This window comes from Xiphophorus hellerii, chromosome 4, assembly GCF_003331165.1.
Source record: "Xiphophorus hellerii strain 12219 chromosome 4, Xiphophorus_hellerii-4.1, whole genome shotgun sequence".
Taxonomy (NCBI): Eukaryota; Metazoa; Chordata; class Actinopteri; order Cyprinodontiformes; family Poeciliidae; genus Xiphophorus; species Xiphophorus hellerii.
This window is the reverse complement of record NC_045675.1, coordinates 956825-972552: the sequence shown is the minus strand read 5'-3', so window position 1 is coordinate 972552 and position 15728 is coordinate 956825. Positions and strand designations below refer to the sequence as shown.

Here is a 15728-nt window from a genome sequence, read left to right as displayed (position 1 = left end):
GAATGCGAGAACTGAACGCGTACCGAAAGAGCCGCCAAACCTCAATCAAAGTAATGCAAATTAAATTTTACTTCAATTTCTACAAACGTCAGTGTGGGATATTTTTTCATGACGTAATCTTCTGAATATTGCTCGGTTGTTAATTAATTCGGCTAGAAAGTTACAGCTCTGAAGTCTTTCTTTTTACAGATATTTAACTTTTATTCTTGCTAGCAGACGTTCACTGTTGCAGAGCAGCGCCGCATTAAATTGGCAGCTTTCAGTAAGGAGTCTTGTACGGAGTTCGGAGGCGACTTCAGTCTTCTTGTTGGGAGCAAAGCAGACAGATCAGGGGGACATTCTGGACCACGATGAACACGTGAAGTAGTTTTATTTTATAAAGAAAAGGTTTGCTTCTAATAATCCAGCTGACTGGTTCAACTTGTGATTTTAGTTTTCAGCTTATTTCCAGAATGATTTGTGGATAAAGAGTGAAACGTGTTGCTTACAACTGCAGCCATGGAGTTATTCAAGCAGCAGGATGTGGAGGATTTCTATGAGATTGGAGAAGAACTGGGCAGGTATTCATGCAATATTCAACAGTTGTCTGCATGAAGAAATAACTGATAATTAATGCTTATTTGATTAAAATAGATGATTATAAATGTAACCAACATGACAGTCACAGGTTTAATATTTGTCTGTGGGACAAACAGAAGGATTTCTTCTTGTAGCATTCCCATGTTTTCACCCAACATTTAATCTGTTCCTATTTGGAGGATATCATGTTTACTCCAAGACCTTTAGGAATTCAGGGTGCAGAAACATCTGAGGGATCCTTTTAAAAAAGTCCAGATTCCTTGAGTGGTTTTATGTTCTTTTTGGAAATATGCAAATTTCCTCCAAACTTTTCTTTTTCATCTGTTTATAACGTTTTTCTTGTTTGCTATGAAAACATTCAGACTTTCATGGATATTCAGGACTTTCTAAATGTATTAAAAGTCTGAAATCAACTGCAAAGAAATTATTTACACTTTTTTTAAAATAACCCATCATTTTCACTTCTAAGATAATAGCAACAAATATATAAAAATTAATTCTTGTCATGATGAAATTCTCATTTTCTTTAATTACATGCAGAGACTAGAATATGATTGAAAAGTTAATTCATTTCAGTAACTAAATAAAACACAAAGACTGATGTTTTCCAGTCATTATTTCTGCTAATGGTGATTTTCCACTTACAGTTAATGAAAAATTATTGTAAATTTAGAATATTACATAAAAAAAATAAAACAGAAATGTGCGTTTACTACCTGTTAAAGGTTATTATTTTCAAAAGATGCCTTTCATTAGACAAACAAAGCTTATTTGAACAAATATTCAAATTTATTGAATATAAATATTTACAGTTTTACAAAGGAGGCTGTGTGTAAAGTATGAAGCAGCAACAATAAAATGAATTTATTTACATTTTCTGGGAAAAATTGAGTTAAATTTACATAATGTAAAGTTGGAACGACTGCCGGTCTGACCTGAACCAAATGATAATCTCTGAATCATTATCTAATGTCACCAAAGTTTGAGTTTTCAGGTGAACCGCGGCTCTCTTCAGAGACAGGAGCAGCTGCTCGTCTGATTATACTGCTTTTTAAAGGCCTCCTCTATCTTTAGCAGCAGTTTTCTGCCTGAGCGGCGGCACGTCTCGGTGTTTGGTTACAAACTGGTCAGCAGAGGAAGCGGCCTTAGAGCTGGGTTAAACAGTAGTGCCATGTTTTAAGTTTTCTGCATGTTTTCTGCGTGTTTTCTGTGTGTTTTCTGTGTATTTTTGTGTTTTTGCCCATATGTATCAGGTTGATGCCGTCCAGATGCGTCTTTCTGCAGAATGTGTGCAGCACTAAAAATAGAAGTGAGACAGCAGAGATTATCATCAGAAAAGCTCCAGCAGAGCAGAACATCAGGTGGAGCGATGAGTCAAAATATCAGCTGCATTTTTAACTATATGGAGTTTTTTTTTTAGCTGCAGTTTTTTCTTTAGTAAAGAGTAAAAAGTGAGAAAGTTGTTGCCTTAAACAGTTTGAGCTGTTTCTCCTGCATGCAGCGCCCCCTTCAGGCCATCGCTGCACTTATTTCTGCGTAATTTCCTCCCAAACAGTCAAATGTTTCAGGAATGAAAACTCTCCCAGAGTGAATCTTTGCCGGTTCAGGTGGAAGTTGGTGTTTTGGTTCAACCTCTTTCCGCTGTGATGTAAAAAAGAAAAGAAGTTCAAGGGGTATGAATACTTTTGCATCAACAAATCAAATCTGATCCTGGTGAAACTTTTCAATAAGTTGAAGCAGACCAGATCAATTCAATCAGAGTTTCCAGATTATTATTATTCAGCTCCACTCTTCAAACATGGCGGCCAAGAGGGGGAAATGGGCAGCAAACCGTGAAATGATGCAAAAGCAACAGAAAGAAAAAACTAATAAAAAATGCTACACCTACAGGAAATAGAAATAAAAGACAAAATGCCACAAATAGCAAAGAGAACAGCAGGTATGAAACCTCCAATCTGCTCCACAAAAGAGAAATCCTCCAGGCCACTAGGGGGAGTCTGGAGTCAGTAATATTACCTACGATAATATGCTGCTGTTCTAAAATATTGTAAAAGTCCTTGAATTTAAAAAAGAAATTAAGAATGACGCCTTTTTCTTTCTTCCTCCAACTTTCTACTGAGAGCAGCGATTATTTTAATAATTGATTATTTTATCGATTATTCTGATGAATAATCAGAAAAAATGGGCACTTTATGCAGATTTTTTATTTAACAACCTAAATGTATTTTATACAATATTAAAAATGCTTAAGAAACTGCAAAATAACAAATAATCAAATTTATATTAGTGACAAACATTTTACTGCTGAGTAACTACTAACAACATTCCTTTAGTGAACGTTTGATCATTTGTAACAAAGGATGCATCTGTAATTAATTTTAATATTTGGATTTGTTTAGATTACTTTGTTAACCTTTAGACCCTTCCATTAATTTAAATTAATTAAAAACACGCCAGCGGTGAGGTGGAGACGTCTTTTGTTTCTTAAATGCCCGATGTGACGATGGGAAGTTTTGTAAAATAATTTTTTCATCACTTTTAACTATCAGATTAATTAATTTACTTTCATTTTATCTAGAAGTTGTAAGAGTTATTTTTTGTCTATGTTTTTACTAGAAACTGACCCTATATCAAACAATCAAGTCAGAATTGTGTTCAAGAAAGAAAAAAAACACCTGTTGCCATCCACTACTTTTTTTGGAAAGATTTTGGTTTTGGAACGCATTTATATTAAATGTAAAATGTGTTTATATTTATTTTTATGTTGCTCTAAGTGTGTTGTTTTCCCAGTAAATGACTTGTCTCCATACTCCAGTTAACAATTAATCGATTACTAAATTAGTTGACGATTATTTCAGATTAATCGTTTCAACCGCTGGCTGAACCCATGCGGTTTAGTGGTCAGCGCCCCCTACTGGTCTGGAGGACCTCACAAATTTACAGCACTTCATTTTTACAGTTGTTTTTGCTACTTGCCGCCTTTTTACGATTTCTGTTGTTGGGTGTTCTGGTTTGCATCATTCTTGTGTCGGTAAGGCGTTTTCAAACGTTCAGGTTTATTCTGCTCACCGCACTGCGATCTTTCCTGATGTCGGATCCGAACTGCATCTGACCTGATCCTGCTGCCCTGAGTCTACCTCAGCCCTCACTTGGTGTCTGTGTTTCAGCGGCCAGTTTGCCATCGTGAAGCAATGCAGAGAGAGAAGCTCGGGTCTGGACTACGCCGCCAAGTTCATCAAGAAGCGGCAGAGCCTGGCGAGCTCCCGGGGAGTCCGGCGGGAGGACATCCAGCGGGAGGTGACCATCCTGCAGCAGGTCCAGCATCCCAACATCGTCACTCTGCATGACGTCTACGAGAACCGCACGGACGTGGTGCTCATCCTGGAGCTGTGAGTGGCAGCACAACGCCACCGTGTGGCTGCTGGGGGAACCGCATGCGTCTTAGACGAAAACGTGCATATTTCTGAACTTTGGTCAGGATTTATTTAAGGGCTACGACTGCAGATTATTTTAGTAATAATTTATTCTGGCGATTATTCTAATGATTAATCGGTTGTTCTGATGATTAATTTATTATTTGAATGATTAGTTGACTATTTTGTCAATTAATTGATTAACCAGATAGAAAATTGGCAGAATTTTTATTTTACCACTTCAACTTATTTCACACAACATTCGAAATACATAAAAAGATAAAAATAAACAAATAACTAAGTACCTTGATTAAATAAGAAAATCAACATCTTAATAACAGCGTTCCTCTGGTGAATGCATCATCATGTGAAGCTAAAAAAAACTTCTAACATCAGCATGTGGAAAAAGGTGCTTACTGTCTATATAATAAGCCCCTTATTATATAGACTATATATATATATATATATATATATATATATATATATATATATATATATATATATATATATATATATATATACTGTATAATACACTGCCTGGCCAAAAAAAAAGTCGCCACCTAGATTTAACTAAGCAAATAGGTACAAGCCTCCTATTGGATAAGTACTGCATAGGCGATTATCTTTCAGCTGGCAACAAGTTATTTAACCCCAGCTGATGCAATGAGTAACTCCTCATTTCTTAAACAACCATGGCAAAAGACACATCCTGTGGTCGTGGAAAAGACGTTAGTCTGTTTAAGAAGGGTCAAATCATTGGCATGCATCAAGCAGAGAAAACATCTAAGGAGATTGCAGAAACTACTAGAATTGGGTTAAGAACTGTCCAACGCATCATTAAAAACTGGAAGGATGGTGGGGAACCATCGTCTTCCAGGAAGAAATGTGGTCGGAAAAAAATCCTGAATGATCGTGATCGGCGATTACTTAAACGTTTGGTCAAATCAAATGGAAGAAAAACAACAGCAGAACTCAGGAGTATGTTTAATTGTGAACGCAAAAGCATTTCCACACGCACAATGCGAAGGGAACTCAAGGGGTTGGGATTGAACAGCTGTGTAGCCGTAAGAAAACCTCTAATCAGTAAGGCTAACCAGAAAAAAAGGCTTCAGTTTGCTAAAGAGCATAAAGATTGGACTCTGGAGGAATGGAAGAGGGTCATGTGGTCTGATGAGTCCAGATTTACCCTGTTCCAGAGTGATGGGCGCATCAGGGTAAGAAGAGAGGCAGGTGAAGTGATGCACCCATCATGCCTAGTGCCTACTGTACAAGCCTGTGGGGGCAGTGCTATGATCTGGGGTTGCTGCAGTTGGTCAGGTCTAGGTTCAGCAACATTGTGTGCCCAAAGAATGAGGTCAGCTGACTACCTGAATATACTGAATGACCAGGTTATTCCATCAATGGATTTTGTCTTCCCAAATGGAACGGGCATATTCCAAGATGACAATGCCAGGATTCATGGGGCTCACATTGTGAAAGAGTGGTTCAGGGAGCATGAGACATCTTTTTCACACATGGATTGGCCACCACAGAGTCCAGACCTTAACCCCATTGAGAATCTTTGGGATGTGCTGGAGAAGGCTTTGCGCAGTGGTCAGACTCTCCCATCATCAATACAAGATCTTGGTGAAAGATTAATGCAACACTGGATGGAAATAAATCTTGTGACACTGCAGAAGCTTATTGAAACAATGCCACAGCGAATGCGGGCTGTAATCAAAGCTAAAGGCGGTCCAACAAAATATTAGAGAGTGTGACCATTTTTTGGTGGCGACTTTTTTTTTGGCCAGGCAGTGTGTATATATATATGTATATATATAGCAGGTCAATCCAGAACTATTCCACTTGAGGAGTTTTGGGTAGAACCTGTTTACATTTAACTATATAGTAAAATGTAAATACTTTTGTACAGTTTTGGGTGTATTAATGCTCTGACTATGTTGTTCTTTAAGTAAATTGTCTTTTTAGAGTCTTTATACTCCAATTAACAATTAAAAGATTACTAAACTAGTATTTCAATAACCGATTAATCATTCCAGCCCTAATTTCTTTCTGTGGACATGCAATGAAGGAAGTATTCAACATAATCCTCCTGTTTTCATTGAATCCTGCATGATGATCTTGTGCCAGCTCGTTTACATTGAAAGGAAGTCAGAGAGAGATATGGAGTCCAAACGGGAATTGGTTTTTTATTTCACCGAAATGCAACAGAGCGCCACTAGGGGGCAGAATTTAGCTGCAGAAAACCTGCTGCTTGTCAGAACAATTTATATGATTAGAAGAAAGGTCCTGGTTCCGGTTCCGGTCCAGCTGAAGCCGTGTTCTGGTTCTGGTCCCGGTCCAGTTGAAGCCGTGTTCTGGTTCTGGCTCCGGTCCAGTTGAAGCCGTGTTCTGGTTCCGGTCCAGTTGAAGCCGTGTTCTGGTTCTGGTTCCGGTCCAGCTGAAGCCGTGTTCTGGTTCTGGTTCCAGGGTCTCTGGCGGTGAGCTCTTTGACTTCCTGGCCCAGAAGGAGTCTCTGACAGAGGAGGAGGCCACTCAGTTCATCCAGCAGATCCTGGAAGGAGTGAACTACCTCCACACCAGGAAGATCGGCCACTTTGACCTGAAGGTTGGTCCCAGCCCGACCGGACCCGACCCGGGAGGTGTGGTCCCCTGAAGAGGTCACACAGTGACCTCCGGAGCTGAACTCGTGTCACAGCAGAGAATCAAGCCTCTTTTCTGTAACTGAACGTTCATCATTAGTTTCCCACTGAAGGACAAACAAAGATTATTCTGTTCTAATGTTTTGGTTCACAGCTTTTATGAAGAAAACATGTGACGTTATCAAAGAAATGAGTCTAAACTTAAAACTAACTTCATGACTCAAATGATTTATCTAAAAAAAGATTAATCTTTCATCTTATAGTAAAAAAAATCTCTTCTTTGATTTTCTTGAAACCAGTGAGGAGAAATAAATAAATGAACAGATTCAGGAAGAACAAAACTATGGATGGATGGATAGATGAACGGATGGATGAACGGATAGATGGTTGGATGGATGGATGGATGGATGGATGAACGGATGGATGGATGGATGGATGGATGGATGGATGAACGGATGGATGGATGGATGGATGAACGGATGGATGGATGGATGGATGGATGGATGAACGGATGGATGGATGGATGGATGGATGGATGAACGGATAGATGGTTGGATGGATGGATGGATGAACGGATGGATGAACGGATAGATGGTTGGATGGATGGATGGATGAACGGATGGATGGATGGATGGATGGATGGATGAACGGATGGATGAACGGATAGATGGATGGATGGATGAACGGATGGATGAACGGATAGATGGATGGATGGATGGATGGATGGATGGAACGGATGGATGGATGGATGGATGGATGGATGGATGAACGGATGGATGGATGGATGAACGGATAGATGGATGGATGGATGGATGAACGGATGGATGGATGGATGGATGGATGGATGAACGGATGGATGGATGGATGGATGGATGAACGGATGATGGATGGATGGATGGATGGATGGATGAACGGATGAACGGATGGATGGATGGATGAACGGATAGATGGATGGATGGATGGATGGATGGATGAGGATGGATGGATGAACGGATGGATGGATGGATGGATGGATGGATGAACGGATGGATGGATGGATGGATGGATGAACGGATGGATGAACGGATGGATGAACGGATGGATGAACGGATAGATGGATGGATGGATGAACGGATGGATAGATGGATGGATGGATGGATGGATGGATGGATGGATGAACGGATGGATGGATGGATGAACGGATGGATGAACGGATGGATGGATGGATGGATGAACGGATGGATGAACGGATAGATGGATGGATGGATGGATGAACGGATGGATGGATGAACGGATGGATGGATGGATGAATGGATGGATGAACGGATAGATGGATGGATGAACGGATAGATGAACTGATGGATGGATGGATGAACGGATGGATGAATGGATGGATGAACGGATGGATGAACGGATGGATGGATGAATGGATGGATGGATGAACGGATGGATGGATGAATGGATGGATGGATGAACGGATGGATGGATGGATGGATGAATGGATGGATGGATGAACGGATGGATGGATGGATGGATGGATAGATGAACGGATGGATAAATGGATGGATAGATGGATGGATGGATGAACGGATGGATGGATGAACGGATGGATGAACGGATGGATGGATGGATGGATGAACGGATAGATGAACGGATAGATGGATGGATGGATGAACGGATGGATGGATGGATGAACGGATGGATGGATGGATGGATGAACGGATGGATGAACGGATGGATGGATGGATGAACGGATGGATGTATGGATGGATGGATGAACGGATGGATGGATGAACGGATGGATGGATGGATGAACGGATGGATGAATGGATGGATGGATTAACGGATGGATGGATGGATGGATGAACGGATGGATGAATGGATGGATGGATGGATGAACGGATGGATGTATGGATGGATGGATGAACGGATGGATGGATGAACGGATGGATGGATGGATGAACGGATGGATGAATGGATGGATGGATGAACGGATGGATGGATGGATGAACGGATAGATGGATGGATGGATGAACGGATGGATGGATGGATGGATGGATGAACGGATGGATGGATGGATGAACGGATAGATGGATGGATGGATGGATGGATGGATGAACGGATGGATGGATGGATGAACGGATGGATGGATGGATGAAGGGATGGATGAACGGATGGATGAACGGATGGATGAACGGATGGATGGATGGATGGATGGATGAACGGATGGATGGATGGATGAACGGATAGATGGATGGATGGATGGATGGATGGATGGATGAACGGATGGATGGATGGATGAACGGATGGATGGATGGATGAAGGGATGGATGGATGGATGAACGGATGGATGAATGGATGGATGGATGAACGGATGGATGGATGAACGAATGGATGGATGAACAGATGGATGAACGGATGGATGAACGGATGGATGGATGAACAGATGGATGAACGGATGGATGAACGGATAGATGGATGGATGGATGGATGAACGGATGGATGAACAGATGGATGAACGGATGGATGGATGGATGAACCGATGGATGGATGGATGAACACATGGATGAATGGATGGATGGATGAACGGATGGATGGATGAACGGATCGATGAACGGATGGATGGATGAATGGATGGATGAACGGATGGATGAACAGATGGATGAACGGATGGATGGATGGATGGATGGATGGATGAACGGATGGATGAACGGATAGATCGATGGATGGATGCATGAACGGATGGATGGATGAACGGATAGATGGATGGATGGATGGATGGATGGATGGATGGATGGATGGATGAACCGATGGATGAACGGATGGATGAACGGATGGATGGATGGATGAACGGATGGATGGATGAACGGATGGATGAATGGATGGATGAAGGGATAGATGGATGGGTGGATGGATGGATGGATGGATGGATGAACGGATGGATGGACGGATGAACGGATGGATGGACAGATGAACGGATGGATGGATGGATGAACGGATGGATGGATGAACGGATTGATGGATGGATGAACGGATGGATGAATGGATGGATGGACGGATGGATGGACGGATGAACGGATGGATGAATGGATGGATGGATGAACTGATGGATGAACGGATGGATGGATGGATGGATGGATGGATGGATGGATGGATGAACGGATGGATGGATGGATGAACGGATGGATGGATGGATGGATGGATGAACGGATGGATGAACAGATGGATGAACGGATGGATGAACGGATGGATGAATGGATGGATGGATGAATGGATGGATGAACGGATGGATGAACGGATGGATGAATGGATGGATGGAATGGATGGATGAACGGATGGATGAACGGATGGATGAATGGATGAACAGATGGATGAATAGATGGATGGATGGATGAACGGATGGATGAACGGATGGATGAACAGATGGATGAACGGATGGATGAACGGATGGATAATCGTTTGGTCAGCTCAATGTTACGTTTCTTTCTTGTTTCTCCGTTTTGTTTGTTCTCTGGATCGCTGTGTGAAAACCTTCCACTCCGCTGTAATCTGGAATAATCCCGCTGTCTGCAGCCAGAAAACATAATGCTGCTGGATAAGAACGTGGCGCTGCCCAGGATCAAGCTCATTGACTTCGGCCTCGCCCACACCATCGAAGCCGGGGTCGAGTTCAAGAACATCTTGGGAACGCCGGAGTTCGTAGGTGAGTCCCGGTCCGATCGGATCGGTCCGATCGGATCGGTCCATCAGACTTCAGACTCACTTCATGTTTCTACAGATTATCTGTTGATATTTCCTTCAGGCTTTTTCAATGTTTGGCCAAGTTTTCAACAGTTGACTGTTAATATTAGTCTTGAGGAAACTTCAGCTGTTATGCTATGTTTCAGCTGGCAGTTTTGCTTTTCGAACTAAATCCAACGCCTCAGCCTGTTCCAATAAGCAATAAATCAATTAATCTCAACAACAAACTCAATCATTTCCATTTGCACCCCCATTTGATTTATCGTTTGTCTTTCTACCAAAAACTGGATGATGAAAGTCTTCAGTTTGGTGCTCTGGTCTCAGCCAGCCCTTTTTGGAAGGACAGTTTTGTTTCCAGAGACTTCATAATTCATTTGTTGTTTCTGTTGTTTTGATTATTTATTTTTCATATTTAAATGTCTTCCAGTTCTACAGTGTTGAAATTTAAAGTTGATTAATGTTTGAGAATCAGATGTATTATTATTATTATCACCAGATTACTTGAAAATGGTCTCAAAACAACAATATTATCATTTATTGCAATAAGTTGTGGGGCAATTTATCGTCCAGCAAAATGTATTATTGTGGCAGGTCTGCTGACACATTTACTCTTTATGAAGGCTTTGTTTCTGACGGATTAATACTTATGAACTCCAGGAGTGAAGTTTATAAGATTCTGATCTAGACAAATGATTTCTGAGGTTAATAACCCAGTTGGTTTGTACTTCCATCTTGTTTTCTGTTTCAGCTCCAGAGATTGTGAACTACGAGCCGCTGGGGCTGGAGGCGGACATGTGGAGCGTCGGAGTGATCACCTACATCCTGCAAGTGAACCGGAGCGTCCTGAGTAGAACCGCCTCCAGAACCGTGAGCCGGGCAGTGATGTTTGTTTCGTTCCAGGCTGAGCGGGGCGTCTCCATTCCTGGGGGAGACCAAGCAGGACACGCTGGGGAACATCTCCGCTGTCAACTACGAGTTCGATGAGGAGTTCTTCGGTCACACCAGCGACCTGGCCAAGAAGTTCATCAGCCAGCTGCTGGAGAAAGACAAGCGGTAACGAATGAGGTGCGATATACTCCCCACAGGAAGGTGGCGCTCATGATCTGAGGAGCTTGTTATTCTGTCTTTGTCTCCAAGGAAGAGGTTAACAATTCAGGATGCTCTCAACCACCCGTGGATTAAGGTAATCCGTCATCCAGAAGCTTGGCACCATCAGGGTGTGAATGTGTGAATGAATGAATGTAATGTGAAGAGTTTCTGGCATTTTGACTTGATAGAGCGCTATATTAGTACAGGCCATTCAAGGTTTATCGATCCAGGAAAGCATGTTTAGGATGCAAGATCCTTGTTCATGAGATCATTCTAGTTTCCAGAACCTTGGAGACCAGAGTGAAGGCTTAAAGTTTTCCTTTGTTCTCCCAACTCTCCTTTTGAATCTTCCAGTCCAACGAGCTCAAAGAAGAGAATAAAACCCAAGAGCCAAAGAAACGGGAACGCCGCCAGCTGAAGACCAAACGTCTGAGGGAATACACCATCAAGTGCCACTCCAGCATGCCGCCCAACAACACCTACGTGAACTTTGAGCGCTTTGCTCAGGTGGTGGAGGACATCGACCAGATGGAGGGCTCGTTCTTCAGCCTGGCGGCGGCCCACGACTCCCTGCAGGAGGACATCGACGCCTTGGTCTCCATATACAACGAAAAGGAGGCCTGGTACAAGGAGGAGAGCGAGGCCGTGCGGCACGAGCTCTCCCAGATCCGCTACGAGTTCCGGAAGGTGGAGGCGTCCAAGAGGAGCCTGCAGGACGACATGCAGACCTTCAGCTGCGGCCTGGCCGCCGTCAGCGAGCGCTTCCAGGAGAGGCAGGGCCACTTCGACGCCCTGCAGCTGGAGCTCAGCAACGAGCTGAAGTGGGTGCAGGAGGCGGTGGGCTCCCTCCCAGCAAACGGAGGAGGTGGAGGCTACCCCTCCTGCAGCTTCACCACCGTCTTCAACAACGACGTGAACGAAGCTCTCAAGGAGCTGCTCAGCCGCTCCTGTGGAGGAGAACTGCTGTCCGGAATCAACCTGGACCTCACCGAGACCGGGCAGCAGCGCTAAAAACACCGATCCGGGTCTGGGAGGAGGTTGGGTCCAGAGTCCTTCCTTCTTTCTTTTTTTTCTTCCTTATTATTTTTTATTGTATAATGGACTCAGTGGATCCAGAACTGTGTGAAGTTGGGTCTGATTTTGGGTGGAACCTTCAGTGGAACATGTAGGACCTCTGATGATGTGACGCACTTCGGCCTCATGCTGAGGTTGTGACATCATCACGCTCTTGCTGCTCTGCAGCACTCCGGTCCATCACTTCTGATCCTGCCTCGCCTCTACTTTCACTAATGACCACACTAAGAGGCTGCGGCCCGCTGGGCCTTCCTCAGAACCTCTGGGAATCAGAACCACAGATCCAAACAGGATAGCAGACTGTTGGCTAGGCTCATTCCCAGGAATGCAGCAGGAAATGCTATGGTCTAGTTAAAGTGTTCAGCAGAAGGAGAACTTGTGGTTTCCATCAGTTACTGCAGGGAAAACATGTTCAAACGTCAACAGGAGCTTCTGTCCCCTTTAAAGAACAGGGAGACACGCTGGAGGTTCCTTAAGGTCAGATTCGAAGAGCATGTAGCCATGATGCTAATGCTAACAAACACTCCGTCAGCTAATGCTAACAATCAGACTGTCAGTTAACGCTAACAAACACTGCCAGCTAACGCTAACAATCAGACTGTCAGCTAATGCTAATAAACACTCTGCCAGCTGAAACCTCCATAATACTGACTAAGTCCTCTACTGCAGAAGAAGCAGGTTGTGACTTTAACTGAAACAGCTGCAGAATAACAGAGTTTAAACTTAGCAACGCTGCTGCCAGTCACACTTCAATGAGCCGTGTTGTTCCTCTATTCTGGAGGACCGATTGGGTCCGGAAGCTTCTTCTTCTTTCCTATTTTTATGGCGGTTGGCAAACAACTTATAGGTGCATTACCGCCACCTTCCAGATTGGAGTATGGATCAGACGTTTAACAAGAGTAATTAATTTCCCCTGATTGATTGTAAATAAAAGTAAACATGGATGTCAATAACTATAATAACTGTGAGACAATAATCCTCAGATTTTTCTCTAAATGATTGTTTTCGACCAGCTGAAGCGCTCTTCCTCACCCAGTGATCCTTAATGAAAATGAAACCCCCAAAATAGCAAGACGGGCTGCAGAGATACGGTCGTAAATGTTTCTGAGGCCGGGCTTCTCTGGGTCTGGGCCGGCCTGATAACCACTGGAGCGTCTCGTCGTTGCGTCAGCCGGGACTCGACCCGTTTGGGTTGCATTGTGCTGCTCTGAATGAGCTTCAGAAACACAGATGGCTTAACGTTTTCACTCCCCTCATTCATATTTCAACCACAAACTTCAACATCTTTCATTAGGATTAGATGACAGACCAAAACAAAGTCAAACAGTTCCTGACTTACGAGAAATAAAAGTCTAAAAGCAACACATGGTGGTGGCAGCATTATGCTGTGGGGATCAGCAGGCTGGGCGGTTATGTGATGGTTTAAAGCCGAGTAAATTCACCCTTTGCTTCCCAATAAGATCTTCAGTCTGTTAGAGTTAAATCTGTTGAAATCAGTAATTAACCAATCGGGTGACAAATTAAATAGTTTTCATTCTGATGGCTAATATTAAATAGTTTTGGTTGTGTGTGGTTTTTATTTCCATTTTATTTATTGTTCTTGGCTTTTGTATTTTATTTTTGGATGTTTAAAATATCTTCCAGTCCAGTCTGAGGTGTTCTTTTCAAAATAAAAGTTTATTAGTCTTTGAGAGGGCAAAATTTCATTATTAACAATATATTACTTGAAAATGATGTAAAAAATATTATTATTATTTGTCATAGTAATTTATAGGAAGTTTACTGCATTAAACTATAGTTTTTAAAAATATATAGAAGATAAGTAGTGTTTGCTGCCAGAATAACATCATATTTTATTGTTCAGTTTCTAACGTGAGAAATAGAAATAAATACTGAGGGAGAGCTATGGAGCTAAATTGGGGCCATAAACAGTGGCAACCCCAGAAGGTTTTCCACATGGTTGACCAGACCAGTTCAGTAAACATTTACAGGGGGCACAACTAAAACATAATCATCTGATTTTATTCATTTTTGTTAATTTAATTAATGACTTTTACTTTTATGTTTCCACTGAAGAAGATGACTCTGTATGCCTTTCTATGACATGAACATAATTCTGTGGGGAAAATGAAACAGAAAAAAAAAAAGAAAGTTCAAAACTATTTTCAGATTCAAGTTTTTTTTCAGTTTAAACTATTTTTAAACAAACTTTGGTGCCCATTTAATTCCACATAAAACAGTAAATTTTGCATTTTACTGGCATTTATCAACATATTTCTAAGTATTGAGCCAGCTGTTTTCCTCCATAAAAAACCAAAACTTTCCAAATCACTCTAGAAAGTTTTGTTCTCATTTTCATCTTTATATTGAATTTGTCTGGAAATCTAAAATTCATTCTTAAAGTTGGGGGTGTTGCATGAAATACATTTGAATCTGTATATTTAGATTTAATTGGACATTAGCGTGTCTGCCATGAGAGGTGGGAAGCAGACAGACAGGCAGACGGATCGAGGCTAGGACAGACGGACCGCGGGGCTGCGGGGCTCTGTGAGCGGACTCTAGGCGTTGGAAGCTCCGGGAGAGGCGGAGACCTTATCAGAGACCGAGCTGCTGCTGCCGCTGCTGCTGCCAGTGTGAGATGAAGCTCAGTCGGTTTGTTGTGTAAACTTCACACACAGAAGACGAAGAGGAAGAGGAGGAGGAGGAGGAGGAGCAGGAGGCCTTTTACCCCACGGTGAGTGAGCTTTAGTGTCGGAAGTTGGCTTCCGATTTGGCGCTGCAGTAACGGGCTGCTCCGCTGTTTTTGCTGCTGTTGCCTGGAAGAAGGATCTGCGGTGACGCTTCTTTGTACACTTAGGATGCAGCAGTCTGTGATCTGGAAAGGTTTACTTTATTTGTTAAACCGTAAGAAAGAAGAATTTTAGAGGTATTTTGACAACCTCGCCCAGACAAAGAGATACATTTAGTTTTTAATATGTAAGTGTATCTGGGTAAAAAAAATAAAATAAATAAAATCTAGTCTAATCTTTAGAGTATCAAAATGAGAACCAGATTTTTTTTAAAAGAAAGAAAAAGAAAACAATAAAAGAAAATGAAACCTTTGACATAACCCAGAATAAATGTTCTCATTTAACATCTATGAACTTCCTGTGTCTCAACAAATCTGACTAAATTTATGTAGATTTGTGTTTTTAAACCAAAGCCAATAAAA

General features: G+C 42.1%; 1 protein-coding gene across 2 annotated transcripts; it reads left to right on the top strand.

Moving 5' to 3' along the window:
* The first annotated feature begins 314 nt into the window (after positions 1-314).
* dapk2a (death-associated protein kinase 2a) lies at positions 315-14657 on the top strand. Of its 2 annotated transcripts, none has more exons than XM_032561687.1 (8): positions 315-560; positions 3747-3968; positions 6462-6600; positions 10187-10316; positions 11103-11178; positions 11255-11407; positions 11492-11571; positions 11832-14657. In XM_032561687.1, the coding sequence occupies exons 1-8, from the start codon at positions 499-501 to the stop codon at positions 12452-12454; spliced, it is 1485 nt and encodes a 494-aa protein (XP_032417578.1). In that variant the 5' UTR covers positions 315-498; the 3' UTR covers positions 12455-14657. The 2 variants fall into 2 exon arrangements, with proteins under 2 accessions (XP_032417578.1, XP_032417577.1); XM_032561686.1 differs by having other exon boundaries at positions 11492-11537; positions 11798-14656.
* Positions 14658-15728: the final 1071 nt, after the last annotated feature.

Excerpts from the sequence above, each read along its gene's own strand:
- dapk2a (XM_032561687.1), top strand. The coding sequence starts at position 499 with ATGGAGTTATTCAAGCAGCAGGATGTGGAGGATTTCTATGAGATTGGA. Across the intron at positions 561-3,746 it reads ATTGGAGAAGAACTGGGCAG|CGGCCAGTTTGCCATCGTGA; the intron begins GTATTCATGCAA and ends TCTGTGTTTCAG. Across the intron at positions 11,572-11,831 it reads AGAAGCTTGGCACCATCAGG|AGCCAAAGAAACGGGAACGC; the intron begins GTGTGAATGTGT and ends ATAAAACCCAAG.